Genomic DNA, 14,246 nt, shown 5'->3' with positions numbered 1-14,246 from the left:
GGGCAATTTGAGACCTCTTAGTGCTAGATTGAGGTAAATACATCAAAGTTTCTTTTGCTTGTTTTTGTGCACAAAAGGTATCGTTTTCTGCAAGAATCCTATGAGTCTCTTGCATCAATACATCACCGGTATTACAAGTAACATTATGCATCCTTGCATCACAACAATGAGGTTCACTATCCCTTGACTCCTGTGCACATTTTATTTTTTCATTTCTTCTTCTTTTCCTTGGAGCATTCAAGGAAATGGTCTGAAGAGGACACCTCAAACTACGTGTCTCTACCATTCTTGCTATAAACCTAATTCCATCATAAAATAGTAAAGTCATTTTCTTTATTATATAATAGTAAACATTGAATAAAAATAACAATATTTTTTCTATAATATTTGTGTATACACATAATATACAATCCCTCATGAGATTTTCTCCAATCTTCACATACATACTAAAAGATTATAAAGCTCTCTCTCTCTCTCTCTCTCTCTCTCTCTCTCTCTCTCTCTCTCTCTCTCTCGGGATGACATTTACCCACCTGGGTTCAAGTCTCCCCATCAATTGGGTAGAAATAACCCTCTAAGTCGACGTTAAGCGGTCTAGTCTCAAGTGGGTATATACACATGTATATGTATATATATATATATACACACACACACATATATATACACACATATATATATATATATTCATGTATATACATGTATATATAGGTATATATATACATGCATATATATATATGTATATATATATATACATGTATATATATATATATATATACATATGTATATATACATATGTATATATACATATGTATATATACATATGTATATATACACATATATATACACGTATATACATATATATATACATATATACATATATATATATATATGTATATATACATATATATATACATATATACATATATATATACATATATATATATACATATATACATATATATATACATATATACATATATACATATATATATATACATATATATATATATATATATATACATATATATATATATATATATATATATATATCCATCCCTTTGACTCAAGCTAGATTGTGCTTATATGTAGGTAAGTAAATGTCATAAACTTATTTGATCTTTGCCAAGTTTTATCTTTTCTCATGAGCATTAAAATCCTTATGCTCTTATCAAACTATATCGAACTATTCGTATTTAAAAATCATAAATTCTAAAAATAAACATACAATTAAGAAGAAAAACAAAAATAAAGCAAAGTTTTGGTAGCTTACCTCAAAAGACTAAGGAAGACCCAAACTATATGACAAATCAACAATATGGCAGCCTTATGAAAAGCTAATGTACCTACATTGATCCACAAAGTAGAATAGATGAGAGCTCTTTCCATCCCCTTAACTTCATTTCACATTTTTCCTTAAAACTTACATATATAAAAATAACAGACAAAATCTATAATCCTAAAACATTACATATATACTTATAAAAAGATAATAACAATGTCACAAATATTACAAAAACATTATAAAATCAACATCCAATGTCTTCCAATGACCAAACCAAGCTTAGAAATCTCTCTCTCTCTCTCTCTCTCTCTCTCTCTCTCTCTGTCTCTCTCTCTCTCTCTCTCTTTCTTCCCCCCATATACATATAAGAGACAAAAAGCCATAAAAAGAGAATTTTCTATAAAAAACCATTAAAAGAGACATTCTCTATAATCTCCATATAAATACTAAGAGATTATATCCACATATATAAATCAATCTCTCTCTCTCTCTCTCTCTCTCTCTCTCTCTCTCTCTCTCTCACACACACACACACACACACACTCAATCCAATTCGATCAACTCGGAAACATTAGCTTTACAAATCATAACGGACACGGGAGACGAAACATACCGTGTGGAGCTCGAGGCGGAACGGCAGGCGTGGAGTAGCAGGGAAGCGTGGAACGTAGCTGACACTGATGGAAGCGTGGAACTAACACTGATGGAAGCATGAAACGAAGCGTGAACATCATGCTTGCAGGAGGGGGGGTATTTTGAAATAGGGCCCCCTCCTTTGCCCACGTGGAGGGAGGGCCAGTCTCCCTTAATCCTGTATAGATATATGGTGGTTTTAAAAAAAAACATTATAGACTCTTCATTTAGAGAAAATGAGTAGGGCAAGGAAGATAGAAATTCAAAATACATTTTGCGAGAAGAGAGTGTGGGAGAACTAGTATATATAATGTTAATGTGTCTGATAAACGGTCACCTAAGAACGTCTCAGAGCATGCGGTGAAGGATTTGAAGAACCTCGTCCCCTTCCTTCAAATCCTTCACCTGGTTTAGTGTAATTTGCACCTGCAACTTCTGAAAATTACCTTCAAATTTTTAACTTGAAGGTACAAAAACCTGCAAAATTTGGGAAATTTTAGAAGGAAAACCTCCAAAATTTGAGAAATTCTTCAATTAATAATTTCCCAAATTTCTAATGAAGGTTTTTAACTTTTTGGCAAAATTATTTTTTTCGAACACTGCCTAAGAAGTGACTGTCGGCGGCGGGTGGAAGGCACTCTTTATTGCCAGACAACAACTGGCGTTTGAGCAGCTGTTGGCACGGACGGTGAGCTAGCACGCATTGGAGTATGTTGGCACGTGGAAAAAAGGTTTGAGGTTGACATCTAAGGTTCATGCACCTCAGTGAAGGTTCACGAACCTACTACGGAAAGTTGGTCCCGCGTCACTCTCTAGCGCACATGTTTACATGTTTTTTACATTTTTATATCATGTGAGATTCTCAATAAATAAAGGTTCTCGGGTAAGCGTTAATCCATGAAGAGAATTTAGCTGCTAGTTCTCACACGAGAAGATGGTCGCCAATCTGCAGAAAGCTTGGCACTACGGCGAGTATGGGGTGGTGGAGGAGGTGCTTCAGTTTGGGGAATACCCGGTCCCAGAAATCGCCCCAGATCAAGTGCTCGTGAAGGTGCAGGCGGCAGCGCTCAATCCTGTGGACTTCAAGCGCACGCGAGGTTATCTCAAGCACACTGACTCCGATCTCCCGGTAATTAAGATTTGAGCCCTCACAGAATACAAGCAGCTTGCTTATTATGCTTCTGAATATTCCTATCAACTGCTAATTTGTGCGCATGCGGTACATTAACCCACCCACGTGCGTCTGCTGCAGCATGTCCCAGGCTACGATGTGGCCGGAGTCGTGGTTAAGGTTGGCAGCCAGGTGAAGGATTTGAAGGAAGGGGACGAGGTTTATGGGGACGTCTCAGAGCATGCGGTGAATTGGCCTAAGCGCTTTGGGTCCCTGGCCCAATACACAGCAGTCGAAGAGAAGCTTCTTGCTCTCAAACCCAAGAACCTAACTTTCGCTCAGGCAGCAAGCTTGCCCCTTGCACTCATCACCGCGCAAGAAGCCTTCGAGAGAGCCAAATTCCAGCCCGGCCAGACGGCCCTCATACTGGGTGGACCCGGAGGAGTGGGCAGCTTGGCCATCCAGGTATCTATATATTGATGGTCACCTGTAATTGACATGAAGTGATTAGGAATTATAAGTTGACTAAAGCTTTAAATATGCTTAGCCTTATGTTTTGTGCTTGCCCAGTTGGCCAAGGTTGTCCATGCTGCCTCTGTGGTTGCCACTACAGCTAGCACAGGGAAAATCCAGTTCGTGAAGAGCCTCGGAGCCGATTTGGTCATTGACTACACCAAATCTAACTACTATGAGCTGCCAGAAAAGTACGACTTCGTCTTTGATACAGTGGGTAAGCTCCTAATTCTCATCATGACCCATATTAATGATAAATAAATCTACACAGCGGCTTCTTTTACCATTCAAACCCACCCATTTCCAAGGTTTCAAGGTTTGATAGGATGGCATACTAGTGAGCCTCTAAGAGTTTAATGACCCCAACCATAGGATGGCATACTAGTGAGCACTCTAAAAGTTTAATGACCCATGGCTGGGGTGGCCCGTGGGGACAATAGCCCAACAGTAGAGCCGGGGACGCCTCCATTTCAAAGGTTTCAAGGTCTGATAGGATGGCATAATGAGTACTAGAGTTTAATGACCCATGGTAACAGTTACTAGGTTTCAAGGTTTGATATGATGGCATACTCAGCACTCTCTCTAAGAGTTTAATGACCCATGGCTGGGGTGGGGAAAATAGCCCAACAGTAGCACCGTGACACTTCCTCTTTCTCATAACACACAATTCTGAATCCCCCTTCTGTAGGCCCAAACGTCAAAACAAGAATTTAACTTCCATATTTTGCATAGGAATGTAGGCAAGGACCAATTTCTCATGCAAATTGAAATTTTGTGATCGTTGTGAATTGACCTCTGAATTTATCCCCTTGCAAACATGAGAGACAGGGATTTCACTGACGTAAACAAGAACATGTGAACATGTTAAAAACATATGTTAATAACACAAAAAATCTTGTGATCGCATGTTATATTCACAAAGCTTTCACAAGGGCCTAAAAAATTTATCTTTGTCGGGCATAAAAAATCTTCTTAGGTGGCCACTGACCTGCTATTATGTGAAGATGGTAACATGAGAACATGTGAATAGCTTATTCCCATGTGTAGCCAAGCTTTTAAGGGGTTCCCAAATGGCACGTGACTTGTTATTTTGTGAACGGTAACATGAGAACATGTGAATAACTTGTTCATATATGTTATTATCACAAAAAATCTTGTGATCACGTGAATATTAAATCCTTGATGAGAGATCAACTTCATTCACCATAAAAAACTTATCACGGAATTATTTAAATCAATTTAATGCCCTTTGCAAATGCAATCACTTACAAGCTCCTTTGACATGGAAACTGGCTTTGCATACAAGTGAAAACAGGGATCGAGACCCGCGACGTCCAAATTCCTACTCTCTACTTCACATACCACACTCCACATTGTACTATTTTCATTGAGGTTGTCCTTATTCTCTTATGTGTGCGCGGTGTCGATTGGAAGCTAGTGATGGCCTTGGAACGTCTGTCCCTATAAGGCTTGCCTCTAGACGAGTTCCAATGCATTCTTTTATGCTCATGCATGACGGTTGATTGTGTGTTAAAATATGTAAGTGCTCACTTTTACCTTCCTACGATCTTGAGTAAGTACGTTTAGATACATTTTAAGAGTTGTTCCTTCCTATTATGAGTTTACGTAACCCATCATGTATGTTTAGATACATGATGAGGTTACGTAACCCATCATGTACGTTTAGATACATTTTAAGAGTTGTTCCTTCCTATTATGAGCCTACATGACTGGTGTATTTGAACTTCATTACATTTTTATAGTGAGCCATTGTAGTGGTGGACTATTAAGCTAAATCTTGAAGATCTATTTTTAGTCTCACATAGCTACCACGGTGTCATGATTATGTACAGGAGATGGTGTAAATGCTGCCAAGGCTACAAAGGAGGGAGGGTATGTACTGACCATAGCCGATTTTCAAGCAAAGCCTCCTGTGATACCCTTTGTTCTCACCTCCAATGGATCCATCCTTGCGAAGCTCAACCCTTTCTTCGAAAGTGGGCAATTGAAGCCCATCATTGATCCCAAAGGTCTCTTTTCTTTCTCCCAATTAAAGGAGGCCTTTAGTTACTTGCAAACAGGAAAGGCAATGGGCAAAGTAGTCATATCACCCATAGAATGAAGAAAAGGACTACTACATAAGAATAATACCCTTTTCATTAATGTATTGTGATGATGTGAAAAGATTTTTCAGCTACAACTTTACCCACATCATCCCTCTCTAACTATTGTTGGAGATTGAGTTTCTCACTCCTCTCTCTCTCTCTCTCTCTCTCTCTCTCTCTCCGGTTCCGTGGGTGCCGAGTGCCCCGGGGGTTTTCCTCTCTGCCTTGATGGTGATCGGACCGAAAACGATGACGGGATCGAAAACGGTGGAAAAACGGCCGTCGTCTCGGCGAGCCGTGCCGTGACGATGGGCCGAGACGTGGCTGGGCTAGCGGATCATGGATGGAAGGCAAGACACGAGACGAGGCCGAGGGAGCCGAGCCAGGCATGAACGCAAGTGATTGGTGAGACCTGCAAGGAAAACGTGCGAGACGTGCTCAATGGGCCGATGGAGCCGTTTCATGAAGCATGGACTGTGGAAGGCCGTGTGCGGCAAAGGTGTCGCGGGACTGTTTCTACCGGTCTCGTGACACTTGGTATTCTAGCACACAAACATATCAGTCATAGTTCTTGAGGGAGGAGAGGTGCTCCTCAGGATTAGGGTTTAGCTCTCTCTCTCTCTCTCTCTCTCAATCACCTTGAATGCTATTGGAGAGGAGGAGAGGTGCTCCTCAGGATTAGGGTTTAGCTCTCTCTCTCTCTCTCTCTCTCTCTCTCTCTCTCTCTCTCAATCACCCTGAATGCTATTGGAGCACCCACACTGATCTCTCTTTCTCTCTCTCTCTCTTAAGCATGGAGAACAGAGCTCCAAAGGTAACAATCTATTTTGAAGGAGGCACTGCAAGATACTATCTTGGGGGGTTCACCTAAAAATATGTAAGTATAGTAGGGTTTTTTAATTCAAAATTTTTAGGTAAGTTTATAGAAATACATTTATAGAAGGGTTTTTTTATTCCATTTTAAAAAAAAACTCGTAAGTCCATAAAAAAAATGGGGGTCATGAAAAATTCACAAGGGATTGTTTCAATACCCCTTGATCACATGATATATTCAAAAAACATGGAAGAATTGGATGCACCAATTCAAGAACTCATGGACATCTTCCTGACAAAGCACATAATGTTGGTGGTTAACTTTATAGTGGACCAGGTCACTGCTATAAGAAGACTGCTTCACGCCATATCAAGTTTCAACAATATGACACAACAATCCATTGAGGTCTAGAATAATAGCTCTTCTTTTATCTTCTTTGCACTTGGGTATCCATATTGGGTCTGGCAAAGGATACCATCATACTGTTAGAAAATAGATTATGAGATTACAATGCTAATGATGTTAATCAGCTAGATTGTGAAGCATAAATAATCCCACACATAAGCATACGTAATGTTAGTGAAATAAGTGAATAGATGCACCAAGCATATGAGAGACTAAACAATAAACATCATGAATGTAAATGATAAGCAATGAATACCATGATTACCTTAATGCAAGAGAAAGAAGCCTTTTTCCCACAAAGGAACCACCAAGTATATTGCCAACTAATCGTATGTTGCACAAAGTAAGAACACAAAGTCTCCTCTCATGTCCATAATGCATGTAGAGACCTCAAATATATAGATCTCTTGGAGGTTAGCACTTAGGCTCCCTAAGATGCCTTCATCTTTTCCTGATTGTCTAGACTCACCATACAGTGACTCCTCAATCAAGGGTGATACCTACCATGTCTACTCTAGTTAACGATTATAATTGGAGACTTTATGACCTTAAAATTTCTATCCCTAAGGTGCACATAGCATTTATCAACTAAGGACTAGTACAAATGGATGCTAAATCACTAAAATCTCAACACCCTCTCTTGATCTACATTTATACCATGTAGGGTGTGTAGTGAAGAGGGTTACAATGAGTTTCACACAAACTCCTAAAAATATAAGTAGCACAAGGCTTAAAGAAGTATATCAGTGGTGGCCACATTGGCCTCATGATGGCTACTCTCAAGCTACTTGTCTTCTTTCTTCTTGTTCTCCTCATCCCGCTTCTTCTTGAAACAGACCTTAGCTTCATGTCCCTTTTTCTTGTAGTAGTAGCAAGTCCTAAGAAACTTTTTCTTCTTCTTCTTCTTCTTCTTCTTCTTCTCATCCATGATGAGAATTAAGTCCACTTGAACTTGTGAGGTGGATTCCTTGGAAGTATTCTTGGCTTCCATCCAAGTTTTTTCAAGGATCAAAGACGAGGTAACTAATGCAAGGGTCATGTTAGTTTGGTTGGTAGAGCAGACACACTCATAAGCATCAGGCATACTATCAAGTAAGATAAAAATTGCATCCTCTTTATCAAAATGGTAACCCCAGCTCCACTAAGTTGATTTATTAGACTCTTGATATTCTACTATCTCCTTGTCATCCAATTCAAACCTATATAGCTTCTTGTGAAGAAACATCCTTGCTACTACATTGACGTGGCCAAATATGGATCTAAGACGAGTCCATGCTTCATGAGAGCTCTTGGAAGAGCTCAGTTGATAAATTTGGTTATCTGCTAACCCGCAAATGAAAAATGATAATGACTTTTGAGTTGTTTCTCATCCACTTAGTGATACTATCAGGGTCCTTGGAAGGCTTTTTCTCTATGCCATTGACTATGGCTCATGGTTCTCAATCTACTAATTCCATCTGCATCTTAATGCTCCACCTGTGGTATTTGGAGCCATCAAACTTCTCAGATTTCTCCAAGAAGTGACGATAATGATGACTCGATGAGTTAGACATGATGCAACACTATATCAATTCACACATAGTGATAAGTGAGATCCTTTATTTAGTAACAGAATCTTGTACAATGGTATGATAACCACATTGAATGATCCCTCACATAGAGAGGTGCTCCAATGAAAAAACCTATCCCAGATCACACAAAGTGACTACCAAATTAGAATTGGCCTTTCCCAAATAAATGCATTTGAGTACACATAAGATTTAAGAAATTAAGTGATTGTGCTAGATGGTAGTAGTGCGACAATGTCTTTTCCTTTTTAATTTTATGAGATGCCTTAGATATCTTGAGTTGTGCCTTGGTTTTAGTGTGAATAAACCTAGGCATGACTTTTACTAAAGTGATCCAGCTCCTCACTTAGAATGAGATGGTGTAATTGCTATTTATAGCATGAGAGCTTGGTATATAATGATTTTGTCACAAAGACATACACACTCTCCACTCAATGTGATTTGCAGTTGTGGTGAAAATGTGACAAGGGAACCTTCTGTATGCTTACACAGGCGACGAATTTGGTCTGATTTTTTTGCTGAGCCGACTTGCCACAAGAAGAACTACAAAATTGCTGAGAGAATGCGTTGAATGTGCTACAGGATGAGGCTAATGAAGGCTTCCAATTTACCCTTTCTTCTCTACTCAACAGGTCCTTGAGACCTCTGCCTAATTCTCTAGCTATAGGTGGTCAATTATAGAGGATTTCTGTAGCACTGGAGCTTCAGATGGGACGCTCTCAGTTGGGCTATAGAATCCCTTACAAAATTCTTGAAGAAGGTGCCCACAAGGATGTAGTGAAAGCCTCCAATCAAGGTGTATTTTCACACTATTTTGACACTAAGAAAAAAAGTAAAGAATACCTTCATTATATTGTTACTCTAGCATCAATGTTGTACTCCATTGAGTTTGATGTTGATCAAGAGCTTCATATTGTTGATGATGGCCTTGAAAGAAATCTCCAACCTAGCTTCACTCTTAGCTTTAAGTTGGTTGTTGCTCCTCTCTCAATTCAAAGTTTGGCCTTCTCTCACATAGAGATTGTCACACAAAATGCTTCTCTCCTCTCACTCTCTTGTACCCAAAGATGAGGATGAAGCCTATAGGCAATGCCTGGATGAGCTCATGCAGTTAGATGAGGACAAATTTACCGGTCTCTTCATTACCACAATGATCCAGAAAAGGAGGAAGAAGTGGGTAGACTGACATTCCAGGTTTCGACTGTTTAAAGAAGAAGACTCAGTCCTTCTATTCCAATCACCGATGGGTCTGCATCATCGAGGGAAATTGAAGCTCCGATGGAGTGGACCATTTTAGATAGTAGAAAAGTTCTATGATGGAACCTTCCTACTCGGAACACTCATAGGGGAGCGGTTCTAGAAGTGAGTGAATGGCTACGGCCTTTGACCGTACAATGAGCCAATGCCAAGGAATCCTTTCATTAATGAGGTGGTGTTGAGATTCAAGCTCGATGTTAGCTTGTGCCAGATGCACTATGTGCTGGCATGTTAGGTAGTAAGATGTGTGAGACATAAATGACCGCGTCTAGTGGTCATTGTCGTGTGGACATTAGCTAGGGTTAGCAATGTGTGGACACAACACATGTAGTGTGTTGTAGCTTATGGATTATGGCTTTATGCATTGTGTGAGAAGGGACATGGCTTCCCTCTATGGTTAGGGTTTGACTAATACATTAGGGTTTGCTCATGTGTGTGTCTCCTCTCCCTCTACCTGTTTTTCATCATGGTATCAGAGCCCGGTGCTCTCTATTAGGGTTTATGAGTGAGTGAGAGAAGAGGAAGAAGAAGCCGTAAAGCTTGCCATTGGAGCTGTGAAGCTTGGAGCACACCGATTTTCATCAAATCTGAGAGCTTGGCCTACCGGGTAAGGAATACTAAACATCCTTGAGCGGATTGTAGGTGTAAAAACACAAACAACATCAGATTTGAGTTGCCCAAAGCAAAGGAAAATTTTTTGTTTTGCAAGCTCTCCATTGAAGCTTGAGTGTGGTGAATGTATGAGGCAAATAGTTGCAAATCTACCAAAGAATCATGTATCTGGCAAATGGGAATGTGTTGGTTGGCAACTCATGTGCAACCCCTACAATTAATTTAGAGCAAGTTTGATGCATTTGAGTGATTGGAAATTCACTATTTTGAAGCCCTCACAAAAACAAAGAATAGAGGCCCATTGTTGATGCAATTGAAGTCGGCAGTCTTTTGCTAAAATCAACACATTGGTGGATTATGTGCATGCCTAAGAGTGTTGGGAACCTACATATGCCTTCAATAGCCACAAAAAACCACCCAAATCCCTCCTACAACAAGTGGCACAGCCTGAAGGCTAGAAACATGGCAGAATATTCATCCCTTTGTAAAGTGAAGGTCAAATACTTGTTTGGTGATTGATTAACTTCAAAATTTGCTTAGCAATTTTGTGATTCACATAGATGAGAAGGTTGCTATGTGGTTGGTTGGAGCAATTATGCATTTTGGAGCTGATTATGAGCTGATTAAATAGGTTGCTATGTGGTTGGTTGGAGCAATTATGCATTTTGGAGCTGATTATGAGCTGATTAAATAGGTTGCTATGTGGTTGGTTGGAGTAATTGTGCATTTTGGAGCTGATTATGAGCTGATTGAATAGGTTGCTATGTGGTTGGTTGAAGCAATTATGCATTTTGGAGCTGATTAAATAGGTTGTATACAGTGATTAGTGAAACAGAGGGTCATTAATTGGCTAATTACTCTCTCGACTTTTACAATTGGTCTAATTCCTTTTACATGGAGTTAGTAAACATCATTGCTAAGCTAATGAATGCCTGGTTCCCCAATTTGGAGAAGAATTGAAGAAATTAGAGCACTTTTCCTAGTGGTTTTTTCTCAAAACAGAGAAGGGGATTTGATATTTTTAGTATGTACGCACCTTGGTTGGTGTTAATATGCAACATTGAGCTTGTTTAGGTATCAATGTAAGTTATCCACACTTGATTGAACCACCACATTGCAATTTGAAGCCTTGAAAAGCGTGCCAAAAGAGGGTACTTTAGGTTACGTATGCTAGTTCAATTTGAATGCAATCAGAGTGATCTTCTACATTAACAGTGAAGTTCGTTGATGAGTACTTTGGAGTATCTGGAACACTTATTAGAGTGTGGTTGAGCTGAGGAAGGCTCATTTACAGAATGGACGTGTGCGGAAGATGCATTTGCATCATTGAGCAAATATGTCTGACAACCCAGTACAGATTGTGGGTGAGAAGTTGGATAGAAAGAACTTCCAGGCATGGAAGTACAGGATGAAAAGCTTTTTGAAAGGAAAAGGATTTTGGAACCTTGTTACAGGTGCAGGGCCAGATCCGGAACTACCCCAACAACCTACACAAGAACAAGTCATAAGCAATGGTCAGAGAGGGAATATAAAGTTTTGCATTACTTGTCTATATGTATCTCAGATGCTATACTTATACATATACATGATGCTGAGAATCCCAAGGATGCATGGGATACGTTGGTAAAGCTGTATACTACATATACTAGTGCTCGTAAGTCTCAGTTGAGATAATAGATTCATAATGTGAAGCGGAAAGAAAGGAGTATTCATGATCATGTACAAGAGATAAAGAAGTATGCATATGCATTAGCAACTATCAATGCCCCCATGCCTGATGATGATTTGGTAGACATTGCCTTGCGTGGTCTTAGCAAAGGAGTATAAGTATTTTGATACATATATCTCTGTTCGGAGTACAGGTTTACCAGATTTTGATGAGTTGGTTTCACTCTTGCTTGTTGAGGAAATCAAACTCAGTGACTCTTTTCATGATGCATCTACTAGACATGATGATAATGGGAGGAATCAGGCTTTCTATTCACAAAGGGGATTTAGAGGCAGGGGGAGATTTGCATCACGAGGTCCTGGTAATGGTCGTGGATGGCAGGAAAGGTCACCACAACAGAATTTTTAACCTACATATGGTGCTAGAGGTGGTCGTGGATATACACCTCAGAGAGGCAGAGGTAATCCTCGTGGAAGAGGACGTTGGCAAGGCCAACAAGCATCTATGCAAAATGTGACTTGTTTGATTGGATCACTAGATTTTATCTTGACCTTAGCTTTTTTGAATTATCGCCAGAGGCCTTTTCGGCTAGCCACACTATGTGGACATTAGTTAGGGTTATTTAGTGTGTGAACACAACACATGTAGTGTGTGGTTGTGTATTCTTCTTCTATTATACATTATGTGAGTGTGGACATGGCTTCCCTCTATGGTTAGGGTTACATCAATCTATTAGGGTTTGCTCTTGTGTGTGTGTTCTCTCTCACTACCTATCTTTTATTATGTTATCAAAGCCTGGTGCTCTCTACTAGGGTTTTGTGAGTGAGTGAAGAAGAGGAAAATTCTGTTTTTTGGAGCTATCCATTAGAGCTTGGAGCTTGAAGCAAAGAGAAGCTTGGAGCACACACCTACTCAACAGATCTAAAAGCTAAGAACCATGGGTAAGTAAAGCTAAACCCCCTTGAGTGGATTGCAGGTGATTTGACACAAGCAAAGCAAGATTTGAGTTGCCCAAAGCAAGTGGAAATTCTGGTTTTTGCAAGCTTCAATAGAAATCTTGAGAGCTTGAATGCAAGAGGAAAATGCATGTAATAGGTGAAGGACATATGTATGTGGCATTGGTGAATGAAATAGAGCAACTCATATTCAAACCCTTACTTGATTTTAAAGAAAATCTATGCATTGAACAAGAGGGAAAATCACTGTTTTGGAAGCCTCACAAAAATACAGAGTATATGTCACAAATCAATGCCATTGGAGGTGTTTATTGCACAAAATGAAAGCATTGATGTGATTGGAGCATACATAGGTCAATTTCCAAGGTGTATATGCACTCATTGATGATTGAAAAGCTTCCAAATCCCCCTAGGAGCAAGCAGCGCTCAAAAAACAAGTCATTGGAGCAGTTTTTTACCATTTTACACTTGGATGATACCTCTTGGAGCCATATGATGTGGTTGAATGCATATGAAGTGTAGAAAATGTGTGTATGTGAGCTTGGAGAACCTTTTCAGAAGTCCATTTTTGAGAAACAACAAGATTTATCTAATTAAGGGTTGCTTAATAGAGGATTAAGCCCCTAATCAGCAAAACAGAGCTCACTAAATCTCTAATTACTCACTCACTACTCAAAATTGGAGCAATTCCTCTTACATGAAGGTGGAGAAACATCATATGGAGCTAATGAATGCCTAGGCCCTAAATTTGGATCACATTTGAAGCAATTAGAATGGGATTAGTGACTATAAATCATCGTTTACAAGTTTACATCAAAACAGAGTATAACATTTGGCAAGTGTTTGGTCCGTTGATGTTTACGTACAACATGGAGGATGTATGGATGTCAATGTATATGGTATACACTTGATTTGATCATTTTATAATGATTTGAAGGATTGAAAGGCTTGGCAGAACCCGTCACAACATGGCATAATGGACTATTCGTACATAGTTGAGCTCAAATGCTACTTGGGTGATCTTGTATACATAGTATGAGCTAATTAAACTATTTTGGAAAGTGGAAAACTATTTCAGATGCATTTCTCAGATTTTGTGAGTGGCGCCAAGTTGCTTTTAGCATATTCAAGCAATGGTTTTGAGTCCTGGAAGTTGTCGCTATAAAAATTGTGGGATGTGTGGATAGCGTTGGTACCGAAGTATATGTATGTATGTATGTGTCTGAGTTTATTGTTGAAAATACTCAGCGAACATTATGCTTAGCAAAATGAGTGACATTCCAGACAACATTGTTGGTGAAAATCTTGATAGTCACAAATT

General features: G+C 39.3%; 1 protein-coding gene across 2 annotated transcripts; it reads left to right on the top strand.

The window, feature by feature from the left end:
* Positions 1 to 2,801: 2,801 nt before the first annotated feature.
* LOC147641643 (2-methylene-furan-3-one reductase-like) lies at positions 2,802 to 9,186 on the top strand. Of its 2 annotated transcripts, none has more exons than XM_086797018.1 (4): positions 2,802 to 3,044; positions 3,168 to 3,491; positions 3,597 to 3,756; positions 8,924 to 9,186. In XM_086797018.1, the coding sequence occupies exons 1-4, from the start codon at positions 2,850 to 2,852 to the stop codon at positions 9,016 to 9,018; spliced, it is 774 nt and encodes a 257-aa protein (XP_086653144.1). In that variant the 5' UTR covers positions 2,802 to 2,849; the 3' UTR covers positions 9,019 to 9,186. The 2 variants fall into 2 exon arrangements, with proteins under 2 accessions (XP_086653144.1, XP_086653089.1); XM_086796963.1 differs by lacking the exon at positions 8,924 to 9,186 and adding an exon at positions 5,393 to 6,305.
* Positions 9,187 to 14,246: the final 5,060 nt, after the last annotated feature.

This window comes from Cibotium barometz, chromosome 1 (genome assembly GCF_041138505.1).
Source record: "Cibotium barometz isolate CiBa-2024 chromosome 1, ASM4113850v1, whole genome shotgun sequence".
Classification (NCBI taxonomy): domain Eukaryota; kingdom Viridiplantae; phylum Streptophyta; class Polypodiopsida; order Cyatheales; family Cibotiaceae; genus Cibotium; species Cibotium barometz.
The sequence above is the reverse complement of the archived record's forward strand: the minus strand, read 5'-3'. Positions and strand labels throughout refer to the sequence as shown.